At 34.4% G+C, this 17,070-nt stretch overlaps 1 protein-coding gene across 3 annotated transcripts in view; it reads left to right on the top strand.

The window, feature by feature from the left end:
- LOC127882254 (DNA-binding protein RFX6-like) overlaps positions 1-17,070 on the top strand; it is a 52,994-nt gene that overhangs the window by 7,033 nt on the left and 28,891 nt on the right. For all 3 annotated transcript variants that reach the window (XM_052430801.1, XM_052430820.1, XM_052430811.1), the window contains exons 2-5: positions 3,263-3,449; positions 14,158-14,281; positions 15,396-15,457; positions 16,248-16,325. In XM_052430801.1, the coding sequence (XP_052286761.1) occupies positions 3,263-3,449; positions 14,158-14,281; positions 15,396-15,457; positions 16,248-16,325 (451 nt within the window). The remainder of the gene's footprint in view (positions 1-3,262; positions 3,450-14,157; positions 14,282-15,395; positions 15,458-16,247; positions 16,326-17,070) is intronic.

Raw genomic sequence — 17,070 nt, 5'->3', positions numbered from 1 at the left:
TGTATCTGCCATTTGTAATATGAATTTCATTGATCCATGTATGGTGATTGCAATCGTCGTAATCTAAAAACACAAAACGGAAATGACAAATCAATTTTATGCAATAACAATAAATAACTACAACACTGAACTGGACTGAAAGGACCCACGATTGTAACATTACTTTAGAAACGCCGATTGAATGAATTGCAATAACGCCATGATGAAAAAAAAACACTGATACACATATGTTGCTTCTTTTTTTATGATACAAAACATTGAAAATGGCTTCCATGTCATGATGTCTAATAGCAACGATTTCTTTCTAACTATTTTTGAAACAGTAAAAAATAATATTAAAACCATGTTCGTAAGACTGATTTTACCCGTTGAAGTGTTTTGGATAAGAATAATTAATTGTCCCAACGTTCAAAATTAAGGGATCATCGCCATGTTTCTCCACGTCACTTTTCAGCCATAAGAGTTTTCGACATTCTCAAATGAATCCCCGACTTCGCACGATGCATTAAGCGCAAATTTCTCAAACAATACCCGATATTGATTCACGCTCTAATCATTTAATATTTCTTATCAGCAATATTGATTTCAACAGAAATGTTTGTGTCAAAAACGACCGAAATTCTCGTCGAGATTTTCAATATTGATTTTAGAATATTAAAGATATGGGCGTAGAGGTGTTAGTTTTCGGGGTTATTAAAGGCCACTGGCGTGCGTTTAGAGTTCGCGGGAGCCTTGATATGCCAGTGTAATACATATCTGGGATGACATAATTCAATTTGCTTTGATTCAAAATAATAAAAAATAAAATATAAACGACTGTATAATAATTTGTCCGTGGTCGATTTTCCATCATGGAATACGTTCACTATACTGCATGACATAGCAAGGGCCATGTCCGTTAGTATGTTTACGTTGCTTTCTTAGATAATTGACCTTGTTCTGTTATATATGACTAATATATGAAAACATTTGAAAACATGTTAGAGAGAGGAAAAGGTGAACACGAGTAGGACTGGATTGCCGCCGTGATTAAGCCTTTATAATATTTTGTAACAAACAGCGGTCTTTTAAATCAAATGGAAAAAAAATCAGTTAATAAACATGAAGGTTGATGAATGTATATAAACCTTTCTTCTTTTAAGTAAAAGCTGTTTAGCTCATCCCTTTGTATCGGTATTTATATTTTCATTCGCCATGCTTCATAAATACTTCTTACGCATTGGTGCTTCTGTGTGAAAAATATGTTGAATTGACAAAGAGTTATCAGTGTTAGTTTGTCAAAGACTAACGGCAAGAAAAATAGCAAATCCTTAATTAGCATCAAACAAGATTTTTCAAGAAGTATACAACAACGACATACATCGAACGTTTAATCAGTTTACTTGCCGGTATTATCAAAATGTAAGATCAGTAACGCAGATTAATCGGTTTAATAGATAATTATCTCTGCTGACGACAACAGTCAGTGATCGCGGGTTAATCGCATTACCACTTTGTAATCGATATCCAAACTGAGCCTTTATAACGAGTGTTGTTTCAGCTTAAGTCGTCCATTTTTGATGCTAAGAAGCATATACATGTACAAGATTTGCATAAACATCAAACCTGTACACAACGCGTGCTTATCGGATCAGTGTTATGCGTCATTTAATACCTACATTAACGTATTTAGAAATAATAACTGTTCCTAATTATCTCTTTGCTATAAATATTTATATACCAATTATACCATCCCCATAAATATATTACAATATATGTCTTATTTTAGAATATCAATGGATCGTGTAAATTGGTACTGTTACCCCAACATTAAGTTCTTCTATCGACAGTGCAATAAATACCCGCGGGCCGGTGTAATAAGTATGGCCGGGACAATGTAATACGTACCTACGGGGCAGTGTAATTAGTATCCATGGTGCGGTGTAATACAGTTCCGATGGGACAGTGTAATAAGTACCGCTATGGACGTGAAATAAATACTAACTGGGTGGTGTAATAAGTACCCATGGGGCGGTGTTATAAGTACCTACGGGGAAGTGTTATAATTACCTATAGGGCAGTGTAATAATTACCCTAGGGGCAGTGTAATAAGTACCCATAGTTCGGTGTAATAAGTGCCTACGGTGCAGTGTAATAAGAACATACGAAGCGGTGTAATAAGTACCGACGGGGCAGTATAATTAGAACCTTCGTGGCAGTGAAATAAGTACCGCCGGGGCAGGGTGATAAGTACCGCTGGGACATAGTAATGAGTACCGCTGGGAGCAGTGTGATAATTACCGCTCGGGCAGTGTAATAAGAACCTACGGAACAGTGTATTAAATACCTACGGGTCAGTGTAATAACTACACACGGGGCGTTGTAATAAGAACCACCGGGACAGTATACTAAGTGCACACGGGACAGTGTAATAAGCAGCGCTGTGGCAGTGTAATAAGTACCAACAAGGCAGTGTGATAAGTACCGCCGGGGCAGTGTAGAAAGTACCGCTGTGCCATTGTTATAAGTACCGCCGGGGCAATGTTATAAGTACCGTTGTGGTAGTGTAATAAGTACTGCCGGGGTAGTGAAATAAGTACGGTGTAATAAATATCGTCGGTGGTTGAGATTTTTTCTCCTAAGTGTAACAGTTATTCACACATTAAATCGCGTATCTCTTACGAAAATAAATTAGAATGATACTTAAGCGTATTTCGTTTGTTAAATAGATATCACACACAATAATGGGGTTTCATACCCCTTGGATGAATACTCATCATTTTGAGCCATCTAACAATATAATTAGTCTCAATAATCGGGTTTCATTATGCAGTAAAACATTACCGATTATACAAAATAACATTGTATGAATACAATGATACATGCTCGATAGTATAACTTTTCTACATCCACAACCTAATCAATGATATCTAGGATCAACAGCAAAATGGCAAACTGACTAAAATGTATCCCCCCATAAATCCATGCATTTCATGAATAAACGAACTTATGTCGCGATGGTAAGAACTAAGAACTCAGTGTATTAAGCCATTATGCTCATGCGTAATGTTATTAGCAGGTAAGGAGAGGTACTTTGTTAATTGGTCAACTAAAAAAATATTACAACTGTGAAAACTAATCAAATATTTGACGCCATTCATTTTCTTAATAAAGTCAAAAGCTGACTTTATCATCAAATGTTGCCTAAGCAAATATCAATAATAAAGCGTTAATTAGTATTTATATATGGCATCATCTTTTACGTTACGTTTTCTGATAATAGAGTCGAACGCCGACGACAGTCATGTGTTCACAGACGAGGAGAGTGTGATGGACGAAGAGGAGAGAGCGATGTTAGGGGAGGCAACTCTCCATGTGGATGTCAACGGCAACAGCAGTCAGGGGCCAAAGAAAACGGTGGCCCAAATAATGCGCGACAAAAAGAAGCAAACCCAGTTGACTTTGCAATGGTATGTATTCAGTGTTCAAATGTACCAGTATTATACTGCAACTCGACGATTAAAAAGCGAATAGAAAAGGAAAATAGAGTCTGGCTCTAGAAATGGGTCTGAATGCACGTGCATTAAGTGCATGAAGTATAACCACAGATTAGCATGTGCAGCCCATACAGGCTTATCAGGAAAGACACTTTTCGCTTAAAGGAATTTTGCATTTCAATGAAGACTCTTCTGAACGAAAATCCGGTACTAGCGAAAAGTGTCCTTCGTGATAAGCATGTATCAGAGGGGGTAATCACGAGTATAAAGGGTATACAACGGCAAAAAATACCTGCCTGGGCATGAACGTCGCCATCTTGACTATCACGTGATTAACCCCTCACCCCCTCTGATGTATGGATTGATATGGCATTAAGCCCTATTTACACAGAACGAGGCCCAAGAAATGAATAGAAATTCGTATTGCTGTTGTACGTATTCTGCATACTGTTTCTATAAGAGGGATTCACAATTTACTAAAGTTTTTTCCATGACGTTCAGCAACTTATATTGTAATGCTATTTCTTTGATACAATAATATAAAAACAGGAGAACATTTAGGAAAGAACAAGAGCAATCTGTGTACTTTTCACCGTTTTGGCTAATCAGTTATAAATGGTTAGATAAAACAACATATCATCAATTTAGAATGTTTCCTGCAAATTTCAGTTATAAATTATGCAATATTCTAACGAAGCTTTTCAACCTCTGTATTAATCTGTGCTCTAAAAAGGTGAAAACTTAAAAAGCGGGACCCTCAAGCGAGTGTGTTCCGATTCAAATCTTTTTTATTCAAATGAAATTACAGTATGCGCATTTGATCGACCACAAAAAAACAATCTTCTGTTAACCCATTTATGCCTAGTGGACTCTCCAATCCATCTTAATTGGATCAATCTTTTTAAAACAAAATAGGGATGTCTAGGCATAAATGGGTTAAGTATTACAAACAGCAACGTTTAAGTGATGCTTCGGTCTCCATTTATATCCAAAATATGCACGCTACCTATTGAACGGCATGCTAGTTCTATTCAGTAAAGTTCACCGGTGGGAGTTCAAGTTCGAACCTTATGTACAGATGTTAGTTTGAAATCAGTCCTAGAATCTCCACAATACTCGACGCAGGGGTCCTCCCTATGTGTTTGCTCTGCAAATATTGCAATAGCAGCTTCAATTGCGTCCAAGTTTTGCACACCTGTTTTTTAGTCCTGTGATAGTGTAAGCACTCGCCTGATCCATGTTTATCGATCGTGTACTAACTGGTTTTCTCGAGAGGTGGGGACGAAATAGTAATTGATGTCTCGGTGCGCGATACATGTATTAATAAAACACATTAGAACTGGGATATTGTGCTAGAACGAAACAAACAATATGTTTTAGTCACCAATTAGACGAATACAGTGTCAGCTAATTACAAATGAGTTCAACGATTATATTTCAGTACATGTTTTGTGTAAAATGTGCTTCTAGTGAATGGTCTATTACGAAAGATTCAATAAAATATACATAAAGCTAGATCCCATGTGTGCCTTGGCTAATATTTTAGTTCTTTGAAGATTGCTGTTATAAAAAAAAACACATCGATTTGCTGAAAAGGTATCCATATATGAGCCTTGCGCTGTAAAAAGGGGGTTTAATGCATGTGCGTAAAGTGTCTTCCCAGATTAGCCTGTGCAGTCCGCACAGGCTAATCAGGGACGACACTGTCCGCGTTAATGGTATTTTTCGTTCGAAGAACAGCTCTTCTTAGCAAACATCCAGTTTACTCGGAAAGTGCCGTCCCTGAATAACCTGTGTAGACTGCAAAGAATAATCTGGGAAGACATTTAACGCACATTGAGTATCTTGTTACACCGAAGAAAATGTATAGTATGTATAGAGCACAGACACTACAATTTGAGTAAAATATAACACATTTGCTTCAAAACCCTTGCACGAACTTTGTTCATTCCGTACGATCTACATTATCTGAAATTTTCAACGATGGAAACTTTTTGTATTTCATAAAAATTTTAACAGGTGTAGAAATCATATCAGAAGAAGGTTGTCAACTGACAGTCAACGAAGATAGTGGGGTTAAGGGGTCAATATTTGAATAGCGCAAATGACAGACATTCTATTTTGTCTGAACGAGAGCTCTCATAAGTAGCTCTTGTATGTCAAATCATAGCTTGAACAAGTTTTGCGGACCAGTGTTTACATTTTATAAGTTAAAATATCAATAAAAAGATAGATAATACCCCAAAGATTTGCATCGTCGCAAAATGTGGTATCAAGCCATCAATCATTACTGTATTCCTTTTTTTACAATTCGACAACGATATTTGTGTATGCGTTCTGACACATATTTGGTACATGGATAGATTTGTGACAACTGTGAGATAAGTTAGCAACTAAACATTTGTGTCACTTTGCTTCCCTTTTCTGTCGATTGACTTTGCACTGTTAAATCTAAAGCCGAATAGCTCAGGGAGCATCACACTGCAAGTATTTTTCACTAATATGTCGCACATTACCACCGAGATGCCATTAATTACTGCGTATGTGCTTTGCAGTCAGAATGTATCTTACTGCAATGATTAAAAAATTGCCCAAAGCACGTGGAACATTACATAAATGCAATTAAATACTAAATGTTACATAAGTAGTTTATTGAAGTCTCAATAGCCTTTTTGATAAGGCTTATCACATTGACATTGAAAATCAAACGTGTCTGTGTCTGTGAAAACGGTCTTATTTGTACGTTTGTGTTTACTAATTATTCAGTTGCATAATTATTCATTTCATATAATAACGAAAATGTGCACTCTAATTCCATTTCAACGCTTACTAATGCATTTTCCTTTTTTATAAATGTTTTTCAGGCAGGCTAAACCATTTTTTAATGCTAATTATACTTTTGTTTTTACAAACGATGAACCCTTTCGATTTAGTTTGCACTGCGAATCACGCCGTTAGCAGTCTTTTGTCTCCAAAACTTACACCGTCTTTCATAAAGAAAACAAACTCATATAATACTTCCCGAGTATGCCTGCACATAAATCTATTTACTAAGATTTGAATACGAGGAAACAATCTAATATATACAGATATTTTAGAATGTTTCCTCGTATTCACATATTAGTAAATAGATTAGCATATATATATATATATATATATATATATATATATATATATATATATATATATATATATATATATATATGAGAATTAAATACGATGAACAAACTATTTTCTTTGCTGTAACACCGCCAACGGTGTACCTATATATTTTTAATAGATACTGAAGGGTTATCACTTCTTTTCAACTAATGATCAACCCCAAAGGACACTTCAAATAATATCAACAGGCGTCGTCAAATCTTATTAGATTCACAGCTTCATTATGAAGCGGTCCTATTGATTCTATTGGTCATTGCGGAGACAAATACACGCTGTTCATCGAGGTCTCCTTTGAAACCTCATGTTTATTTTCACTTAACTTTATCAAAATCCTGATTACACGTGAATTAATTATCTCGACAAACTTTCCTTGGCAGTTTTATATCGGTTCTATGTGGACCTATATCACCCTTAAAATAAATACACAAGATACCGCAAAGGCAACATCCTTATTCAGTGAATCAAGGTGTTTAGCGTACTGGATTGCAAATAAGAAATATTACTCGCTTATTAAAATAAATTGCAAATTGCAACAAGTTATGCTCGGCAAGTTTCCTGCAACAAATAAATCACTTTGAATGAATTATTTATATACTAAGTAATACAACTTAATCAATTAAACCCATGAAAAAGTTGGTATAACAGTCAACATAAATTGTTTTTCTTAAATTAGTATTACAAAATATATGTTTTATTCACACGACATGCAAAGTTATGTTTGCAAATTAAATGTCAATGCGTGGTAACATACTTTAACCACTGATGTTATTTTAAAAAGAAATGTATATAGAAATGTGATTTTAAGTCGAAGTGTAGGGGATACATGATTTTAGACTTGAGCGCTTAAAAATTATTTCCTTAATTGAAAAAAAATAAAGCATCAATTGAGTATGTTTCCTGAGTTATAAATGAGTTAATTTCTAACGAATCTTTTAAACGTTTATATAAATCTTTGCTCTAAAAATAAATCATTTGAACTTAACCGTCGAGGCTTCAATCGAGGTTGGATATTGAGATTGGTCCACCGTAATGCATGTCGTCCACAACTAGCAATACATTTACTGAAGTCTTTAGTACAATATGTGTATAATAGATACTAAGCAGTTAAGTTTTGTATAATACGAATTGAGATCACCAGCTATGCTTGTCATATTGTAAGCGTGAAAATTATGCTGAAGGTTTTAGATCTGTCATACAAATTATAATTTCTGTTCTTTGTTCGCATTTTTATGTCCCCCGGTCTATACTGGGGGAAATATTGTTTTCGCCCTGTCTGTTTGCTAGTTTGTTTGCGTCAAACTTTAACATTGGCCATAACTTGTGCAATATTGAAGATAGCAACTTGATATTTGGCATGTATGTGTATCTCATGGAGCTGACATTTTGAGTGGTGAAAGGTCAAGGTCATCATTCAAGGTCAAAGGTCAAATATATGGGGGGGGACATAGTGTTCCACAAACACCTCTTGTTCTTAGTGTTATTGTATCCTGCATCAAAAATCGACATCTCACGTGACCTACCCTCAAACTGTTCACCACATCTTTTTACAAATTTCACTCTTTAGAGGATACATTTTAAATAAAACATTCATTGATAAAAATGTATTCATTTAGCAGTATATGTGACCTTTTTGATAGTACATAAGGCGTTAAATGTGGAATTAAGAAAATATAAGCACACACGTGTTGTTAGATCAAACCGGAAAGCAAGAACGTACCAATCTTAAGTCAAAGTCATGTTTAAAATAATGTTCAAAAATAAATGCGAAGCATAATACAAACTTGGAACCTATACATTTTCGACGATATACCAATGATTTAAAATATATTGTTTTAGTTTCACGGCAGAAGTTTTAAGTTCCAGATTCATTTGTATGAACACCCACGTTTGCACACATGATTATTCCATAACATAGCTGATGTTCAGACTTTAAATGTTGCATGAACTTATAAAACATATCGTGAATTTACATTTATCATATACCGCTTTAAACTATTTTAAGCATGAAGATCATTATTTATAAACGAAAATCCACGGGCCCGAAATAGTACATATTGCTCAGTTCATATTGCTCACGTAAGCAATTATTTTTAGAATTTAATCGTGCAAACATATTTATATTTTAATATGCAAAATGATCGATAGTTTATAATCAACTCATAGCGTATCATATGATATGTTTGTTTGGTAAAAACAGAAGTCAGAAATGAATTCCTCACCCTAGCCGTACAATTAAAAAATGTTTTCCATAATTTTTAAGACAGGGGAATTTTTTAACTGGGGAAATAAGTGGGCTGCTTCGAAAATGTTAATATTTAAAAAATGTGGTATCATGTATTAACCCATTTATGCCTAGCATCTAGAAAAAAGGCATTGGCAAACAGCGTAGACCCAGATGAGACGCCGCATGATGCGGCGTCTCATCAGGGTCTGCGCTGTTTGCTTAAAGGAATTTCTGTAAGAAATATTTTAAATATAGAAATAAATATACTAGACATCCCTTATTTTGGAAATAAATTGATCCAATTTAGAAGGATGGGAGAATCAATTAGACATAAATGGGTTAATTTACTGTACTACAATGCTTGGAATAATCTAAAATCATAATTATAGTAAAATAGTAAAAAAACTGAACACTGTGAAAAATATGTGCGTGGCGCGCGATTGCACTCGGAATTTATGCTCTTCTTTTACATAGCGAAACTTCCGACATAAAAGCTCACGTATAAGTCTGCATTTTGTTTTGATTTTGACCGAATGTTCATAGTTTTAAGCACGTAAGTCGACATCGTTCACTAAGTAAGGCAAACTAACACTAAGTTCATTATAGGTTGAAGACATTCATACCTGTCATAGTTATATTAAGTTCTATTTGTATTCTATACCAATTTCGTGTTAAATAGAGCCCGCTGTTTGTTTTCCAGTGTTTGTATTATTAAACGGCGGAGGCAGATTCATATCAACTGTCTTTGTACTACAATTAAACGTAGTATGAATATTAAAAGGTGTACGCCCATATCCCAACATCAAAAAGAGGACTTCTATGAAGCCTATATCCTAGATAAGATGATTAAATAAAAATAATTAATCTTTTAATTGAACTATAATGCACCAGGAATACTTCAATCACATCACGTCTATTTTGAGATTGTCAACAAAGTAGTGGGTTACACATGAACTTGTTTTTGTTCAAACAACACATTCTTAAAAATAACAAATATTCCATTTCGAATTCTTAGGTGGAGTGGCATCTAGGAAAAAAAGGATGTCGCATGTTTGGTGACCATATTAAGAACTCATGTGACCCGAATTCCATGTCTACAAAACAATGTCATGTTATTTGATCTGAAGACATAGTTTTGCTGTTTAGAAGTTTTGTCATTCAGTGTGGTTTTGCATCCAGCAATCTGTCTATTGGTTACATCATTTAAAGTACACGTGGTATGATTAAATTTATTACTGATGGAAAAGAGCCAAAGCATAAATATGCAGTTTTGTTGATAAATGTAATTCAAATAATCATATCATATCAGTCAAAAAGGGTCAGCTCTTGATTCTAAGTTTACAAGTATCTAACATACAGTACCATACAGTTTGATAAGGAAATTGAAAACAACAAGAAGACCAAACAAATAGACGACTTACGTGGGGAGTTACAAGAACGAAAAGAAGAAAATGAACGCCTTAAAAAAGCCATGAAAAACAACGAGTATGCAAATCAACTCCACATAAATGAACTAGAACAATACAGCAGAAGGAACAACATACGGATAGAGGGAATAAAAGACAGCGAAAGAGAGAATTATACAGAAACGACAGAAAAGGTGATAAAAACTCTGAACGCCCACATTACAGATTAGAACTTATCAAAGATTGACATCGACATAAGCCATCGGATTGGTCCTTTCCAGCGACAGAAAAAAAGGCCTATAATAATAAAGATGGTTTCCCGAATGAGAAGGCACCAAATTATGCACGCGAAACTACTACGCAAGAAAGCACACCCAGTCTACGTAAACGACCATCTGACCAAGCTCAACGCGGAAGTCTTCGCAAGTGTAAGAAGGAAGCAGTCAGACATTGTTAAATCAACATGGACACGTGAGGGAGCCATTTTTTACAGGGATGTCAATGAACAGACACATAAAGTCAACACAGAACAGTATCGTTTCTGGTTGGACCTTCCTTGGTCGAACTGGAAACGTATGTTAAGTGTTAGCAGAACCTTTTCTGTTTTATACACTATCAGAAACACAGTGTGTTTGTTTTCGGGGGATCTTGCAACCACAGGTCAATTAAACAAACCACGGAAACCACGAGGAAACTTCCCGAAGCAGAGACGTTAGTTTTGACAGTGCGGTGACAAATACTATAGAATTAAGAAGCACTTAAATATTTATAACATAGTTTGGGCTACTTAAATTATTTAAACTTATTTGTTAAGCAGGTGTTTATATTTTATATAAATAATTAATATTTCGTTTAATCATTTCTATCTAGCTTAACGTACCACACACATATATGACCCCATAAAAGACATAACAGTATCTACAGTTTTTCGAGTTTAATTTAAATATGACATGTTTTATAAAGTGAAACATTATAAGATAAATAAGATATTTTTGGAGATGAAAAATTGAATTGTGTGTATGCATTTTATGATAAGAGGAGTCAAACACACACCCTCACACACGCACACGCGCACAAGTTGCATACACGCTAAAACTTTTTTGTAGCATACATAGACACATCTTCTTATAACTTGCCAGTATGGCTGTCTAAACGTTTGTTTTCGTGTTTTAGACGACCAAACAGTGGCAGCTTTAAATAAATACACAAGGTTAAATAATGATTTTTCTGTAACCGTTAAAGCAATAGCTTCCACTAGGTGGCTACAATTAAAGGGAATGTTCTTAGAGATATTAAGTTCAGCACACTTGCACATAAGAATACAGACACAAAAGCATACACGCGCACACACACACACATACACATACGCACGCACGCACACGCGCACGCACACGCGCACGCACGCACACACACGCACACGCACACACACACACACACACACACACTTACATTCACGAACGCACGCACGCACACACAAACGCACGCGCACACACATACTCGCTCTATTTAGTATATTTAGTTTAGTCCGCATGTAATAGTTCATATGTTTATTGAATGTGTCTGTTATACAATTTTTATTTTTGTTTATGGCAAAACCCTTCCCTTTTTGTTATTGTAAAGAGTTTTATTTATCATGTGTACCTGTTGCTTTTCGGGGTGTAACCAAAACTTTTATTTTAAGGGTCGAGTTACAGATACTTATAACAGTGTCGGTTATAAAGATGAAAACGACGAAGACATTTTTTTCTTTTTTAAATGACAGTCGAAATATGTAGTTATAACACAAAAGGGTAAGCATCATCAGCAAAACGTACCATTATGTTTCAATGGCTTAAGGAAAACAAATTTAAAATATGCTTTCTTCAAGAACTACACTGTAACGCAGATGTAAATAACATACCTTGAGGTAATCAATGGGGAGGAGACCTTTTCTTGAGCGGAAATAGTTCTTACTCTCTAGGCACTGGCATTTTTATATAGAAAGATTTAGATTTTAAATATAATATTTTAGAATATGAGAAAATTATAATAGGCAGGCTACAATTATTGAAAATAGAAGTATAAGGGAAACCTATTTTTATGTTTAATATTTATGGTCCAAACACGGATAATACGGATTTTTTTAACGCCTTGGATATACATGTACAGAAGTATAATGATCATTCACTAATCCTTGGTGGGGATTTTAACACTGTTATTGACTATAAGTTAGATAAACTAAACCGTCGATCAGATACTAATAAAAATTGTAACGAAAAGATTAGATTATTTTTTTATATCTCAGGACATTGTAAATTGTCTCGCAGATTGCAACATTTCCACAGGGTTCGAATCGAACCACTCAATAATATCAATTAAACTAAATCTACATTTATATTGCAGAGATCCAGGGTACTTTAAAATAAATAATTCATTTTTATTGGAACAAGAATATCAAAGTTGTATCCGGGCGTCTATATCAGAAATCGAAAACATCCATCGCGAAGCTAATCCAAATACTTTATGGGAAATAATTAAAGGGAGCATTCGAGACGAGACAATTAAATATGCAAGCAAAATAAATAGAAGGAAAAAGGAACAGGAAGAAACACTTAAATCGAAAATTACAGAGCTAGAACAACAACTAATACGTACGAATTATAAAATATTTTATAAAATTGTTAACCGTCAAACAAACTTATTGTATTTTTTTATATATTACACTATGTTATATGAGAAACGGCGCTGAAAATGTAATACGATGTAAAAATTGGATAACCAAAGTACGAGACCTGCTTCAAAATACTGGTTTTGTAGATGTATGTATGTTTCCAGAGTCAGTAAATTCAAATGTATTTATCCCTATAATTAAAATGAGCCTTTTTGATATGTACATAGGTTTGTGGCGAAATGATTTACATGTTAAACATTAATTAACACTATACAAAGAGTTGAAACATCGATTTGAATTTTCGATTACCTTAATACAATCCAAAATTTTAATTAAAGAAAAAAACATATAAAAACTAAGACTTTCGTCACATATGTAAAAAATTGAATCTGGGAGACGTATAAATACTCCTAGAAACGAACGTAAATTATTATATGTAGCTTCAATGATATCGAGGACGAATGTCATTTTATAATCGTCTCTTTATATTAACATTAGACAACTGTATATTGACAAATTCTATTATAACCGACCTAGTATGCATAAATTTATACTTATGTTAACACATACTAGCAATTATGTTTTAACAAATCTCGCAAAATATTGTAAAAATGCTTTAAAAATGAGAACTGAGACATTAATGCAAACGTTTAGTAATATAATGACCTAATCGGCATTATTTTACACATTTTATATACTATTTTTGTCACTTTCACATTGCTATGCATGTGCTTCTTGCTTATATATTGTCAGTTTTGTATTTATAACGATGAATTCGGCATTATTTAACACATGTTATATAACATTTATGTCACCTCCACATAACTATGCATGTGCTACTTGCTTATATATTTCTTGTCAACAAAAATGTTGTATTTATAACGATGAACGATGAACTAGAGTTGTTCAAGTTATACGAATACACGTTCTAGTCTGTTCTATTGAAAATTATATTATCGACCGGCTAAAAAAACTTCATTATTATTCAAATATTTGAAATTAAATATTGAAATTACATATTTATGCGTTTATGCGTATCAAGACAATATTTTGTTTCAAAAATGTTTCTTATCTAACAAACATTTGATTGGAAAGTCGAAATACTCCATGTCATATATACAAGTCAACGTTCGCTGCTAGTCAGACGAAGCGTAGTCATCGTCAAGTTATTGCCTCATGACGCGTGTACCAATCGTCGCGAATTGTCCTGGTGTATTAGAAGCAACCATTTTCTTGCAGGTTGGAAGAAAACTACTGTATCTGTGAAGGTGTCTGCCTACCAAGGTGTATTCTCTATGCGCACTATCTGGATTTCTGTCGCAGAGAGAGTCTAGAGCCAGCATGCGCAGCAACGTTCGGGAAGGTAACTTTGACCTTTACATGATTCTACAACGTCAGCGTGTTATCCTCTAAGTAATTAATACTCACTCCACAATAAAACCTATAGAAAAGGCATAAGTCAAGATGAAAAGAAGTCCAATACCAATGTTACTGCTGTATTTATTACACAACAATAAAATATATAAATCTTGATTTTAATAATACAAAGTTGGACGAGGAATGATCTATAGTAAAAAAGCGTGAAATTTTTTATGAGAAATGTTCGGTAAAAGATTAGCGTTAGGAAATAAGTGCCACCACCCTTCTAAAAAAATATTATTTGGTTCCTCAAATTTATTTTTTCGTCTCAATGGCCGGTTCAGGTCTATGAAATGAGATATTGACAAATGGCGATATTGACAGGGTTACACAGAGCTAAATTGCACTGTGTGGTAGCGTTTTGTTGAAATTTGTTGTTTTCACTGATACTACTTCAAAACATCATACATATTAAATATTTTATGTTTAACCGACCGATGCAGAACCACATACAGTGCCGTTATTCCACCGGAATTATTCCGGAATTCAAACGGCTTTGGTTTCGGCCTTTATATAATGATGCCATTTGGGTATTTAGTGTGGTTTTCTATTTTTTTTAAAGATTAAGTCATAAGAGCATTGTGTATGCAAATTGGACTTTAAACTGTAAATGCAGTGCCGGGGACATGATATACTTTGTATGCCCCCCAGTATATAATGGGCGACATATTGTTTTTGCCCTGTCTGTTGCTTTGTTGGTTTGTTTGTTGGTTTGCGTCAAACTTTAACATGGGCCATAACTTTTGAAGATAGCAACTTGAAATTTTATATGCATGTGCATCTCATAGAGCTGTACATTTTGACTGGTAAAAGGTCAAGGTCATCCTTCAAGGTCAAGGTAAAAGGTCAGATTTTACAATATTAAAGATAGCAACTTTATATTTTGCATCCATGTGTATCTCATGGAGCTGCACACATTTTAGTGGTGAAAGGTCGAGGTCAAGGTCATCCTTCAAGGTCAAAGGTCAAGGTCGAATGTCAAATATATGAGGGGACATAGTGTTTCACATACACATCTTGTTTAATGTATTTATTAATGTATTGTTATATTATTTTAGACGATTCGCCAGAAATTCCCGCACCTTACCACGCGACGACTGGGCACACGAGGTCATTCAAAGTAAGCAAAATTAGCAATTTTAAGATGGATATCATTTCTGTCAAATTGTATCATTTATACAATAATTCTTCGAAATGTGTGCGTCTGCTATGCCTCATATTTTGTTTGCGCGACATGATTATGTTATTAAGTATAATTATTTATTAGCAAAATTTAACTAAAGTCTTTCCACCAGCATTAACAGGTTCACGTCATGAAGTGAATGTTGAAGACGTACTGCCTTTTTAAGAGCTTGATATATAAACACAAATTGTGTAATATAAAAGAAAATAATATAATTTCCAGACTATTTTTAACAGCCACATATGCAACTTAACGTTTCGTGTCAATAAACCGCGTTTTGCTGATACAACTTTAAGAATGCATTTTCGAAATTATTTACTTGTCTCGTTGGACTAAATGTCGCGAAATGAATAGCCTTTAGTTATACTCTTTTATTGCATGTCAACTTAACTGGATTTACTCAGAGTATTGGCTATTGGGAAATGCAGTATTGTGCTGGGCAAAGATCTTTAAATAAACATGTTTATTGCTAGATATTTGTTTTGTGTCATGACAAGTTGACAACTCGAAAATTATAACAGATGATAATAGATGCAATATATTAGCCTTCTTTTTATATTAATTCTTAATAATGGTATTATGCGTCTTTTAAAGTAATGTAGTGCGTATTGTTTTTATTTAGTTTTCGCATAGTGAAACCATACCCATAAACGAGATTTTTAAATTATGGTATGAATACGCCATTTCCACAATTTGTTACGGTATTTACGATACATCCTCGATTCAGGTACCATTATTACGGGATTGGGATCCGAGAAACGAGCCAGTACTACCACTCAGTCTACACGGGGAAAGGCCTGACCCGGTAAGTGAGACATACAGATGATAGCATTGTTTTTAAGTTAAGTTATACTTTAAGAAACCATACTTTTAGTCTATGACACACATATGGCTTACCTTTGAACTGTTTTAAAGCTTCACCTCGAATGAACGTAAATATATTCAATATTTTATTATTCCCAGTGTCGGCAATATTCTGATTTCGGCATATAGTATATATAGATACCATTGGTTTGAAGCAATTGACTATGGGTTAATATGCATTTTTTATACTGCTTCATATTAAAAGGATATTGATATTAACAACACTTAAAATAACATGTGTACCAACACATATATCATTTCAGTTATGTTAATTGAAACATCAAAGACTAAATATAATAATACAAGCCATCCGTCTCGGCCATATTAGTCACATTATTACGAACAATCTGCATTTGTCCGACATTGTTAGTGGACCATATCAAATGAAGTATTATTTAAGATTAAACTTAATTTTACAAATCGGTCTGTAAATCATTGATAGTTTTTGCAACGCAACAATTCGTTACCAAGGCAGCAACGGTCGAACAGCATTGTTCAAAAGACGTCCAGAATAGAATGCGCATTGTATCTCGATATCAGTTTCAGACGGATTATCAACTTTATAGTCAGGGCGAGTGGAGCAATTATTGGTGATACCAATGTTTGCAAGAGCCTCAAAGGATTACTGGGCTAAAGATAAAGTATTGCAAGAACGATAACCTGTAGCCGCTCTGGCTCCCGGAGGG

The sequence above is a fragment of the Dreissena polymorpha genome, chromosome 1 (assembly GCF_020536995.1).
Source record: "Dreissena polymorpha isolate Duluth1 chromosome 1, UMN_Dpol_1.0, whole genome shotgun sequence".
Taxonomy (NCBI): Eukaryota; Metazoa; Mollusca; class Bivalvia; order Myida; family Dreissenidae; genus Dreissena; species Dreissena polymorpha.
The sequence above is the reverse complement of the archived record's forward strand: the minus strand, read 5'-3'. Positions and strand labels throughout refer to the sequence as shown.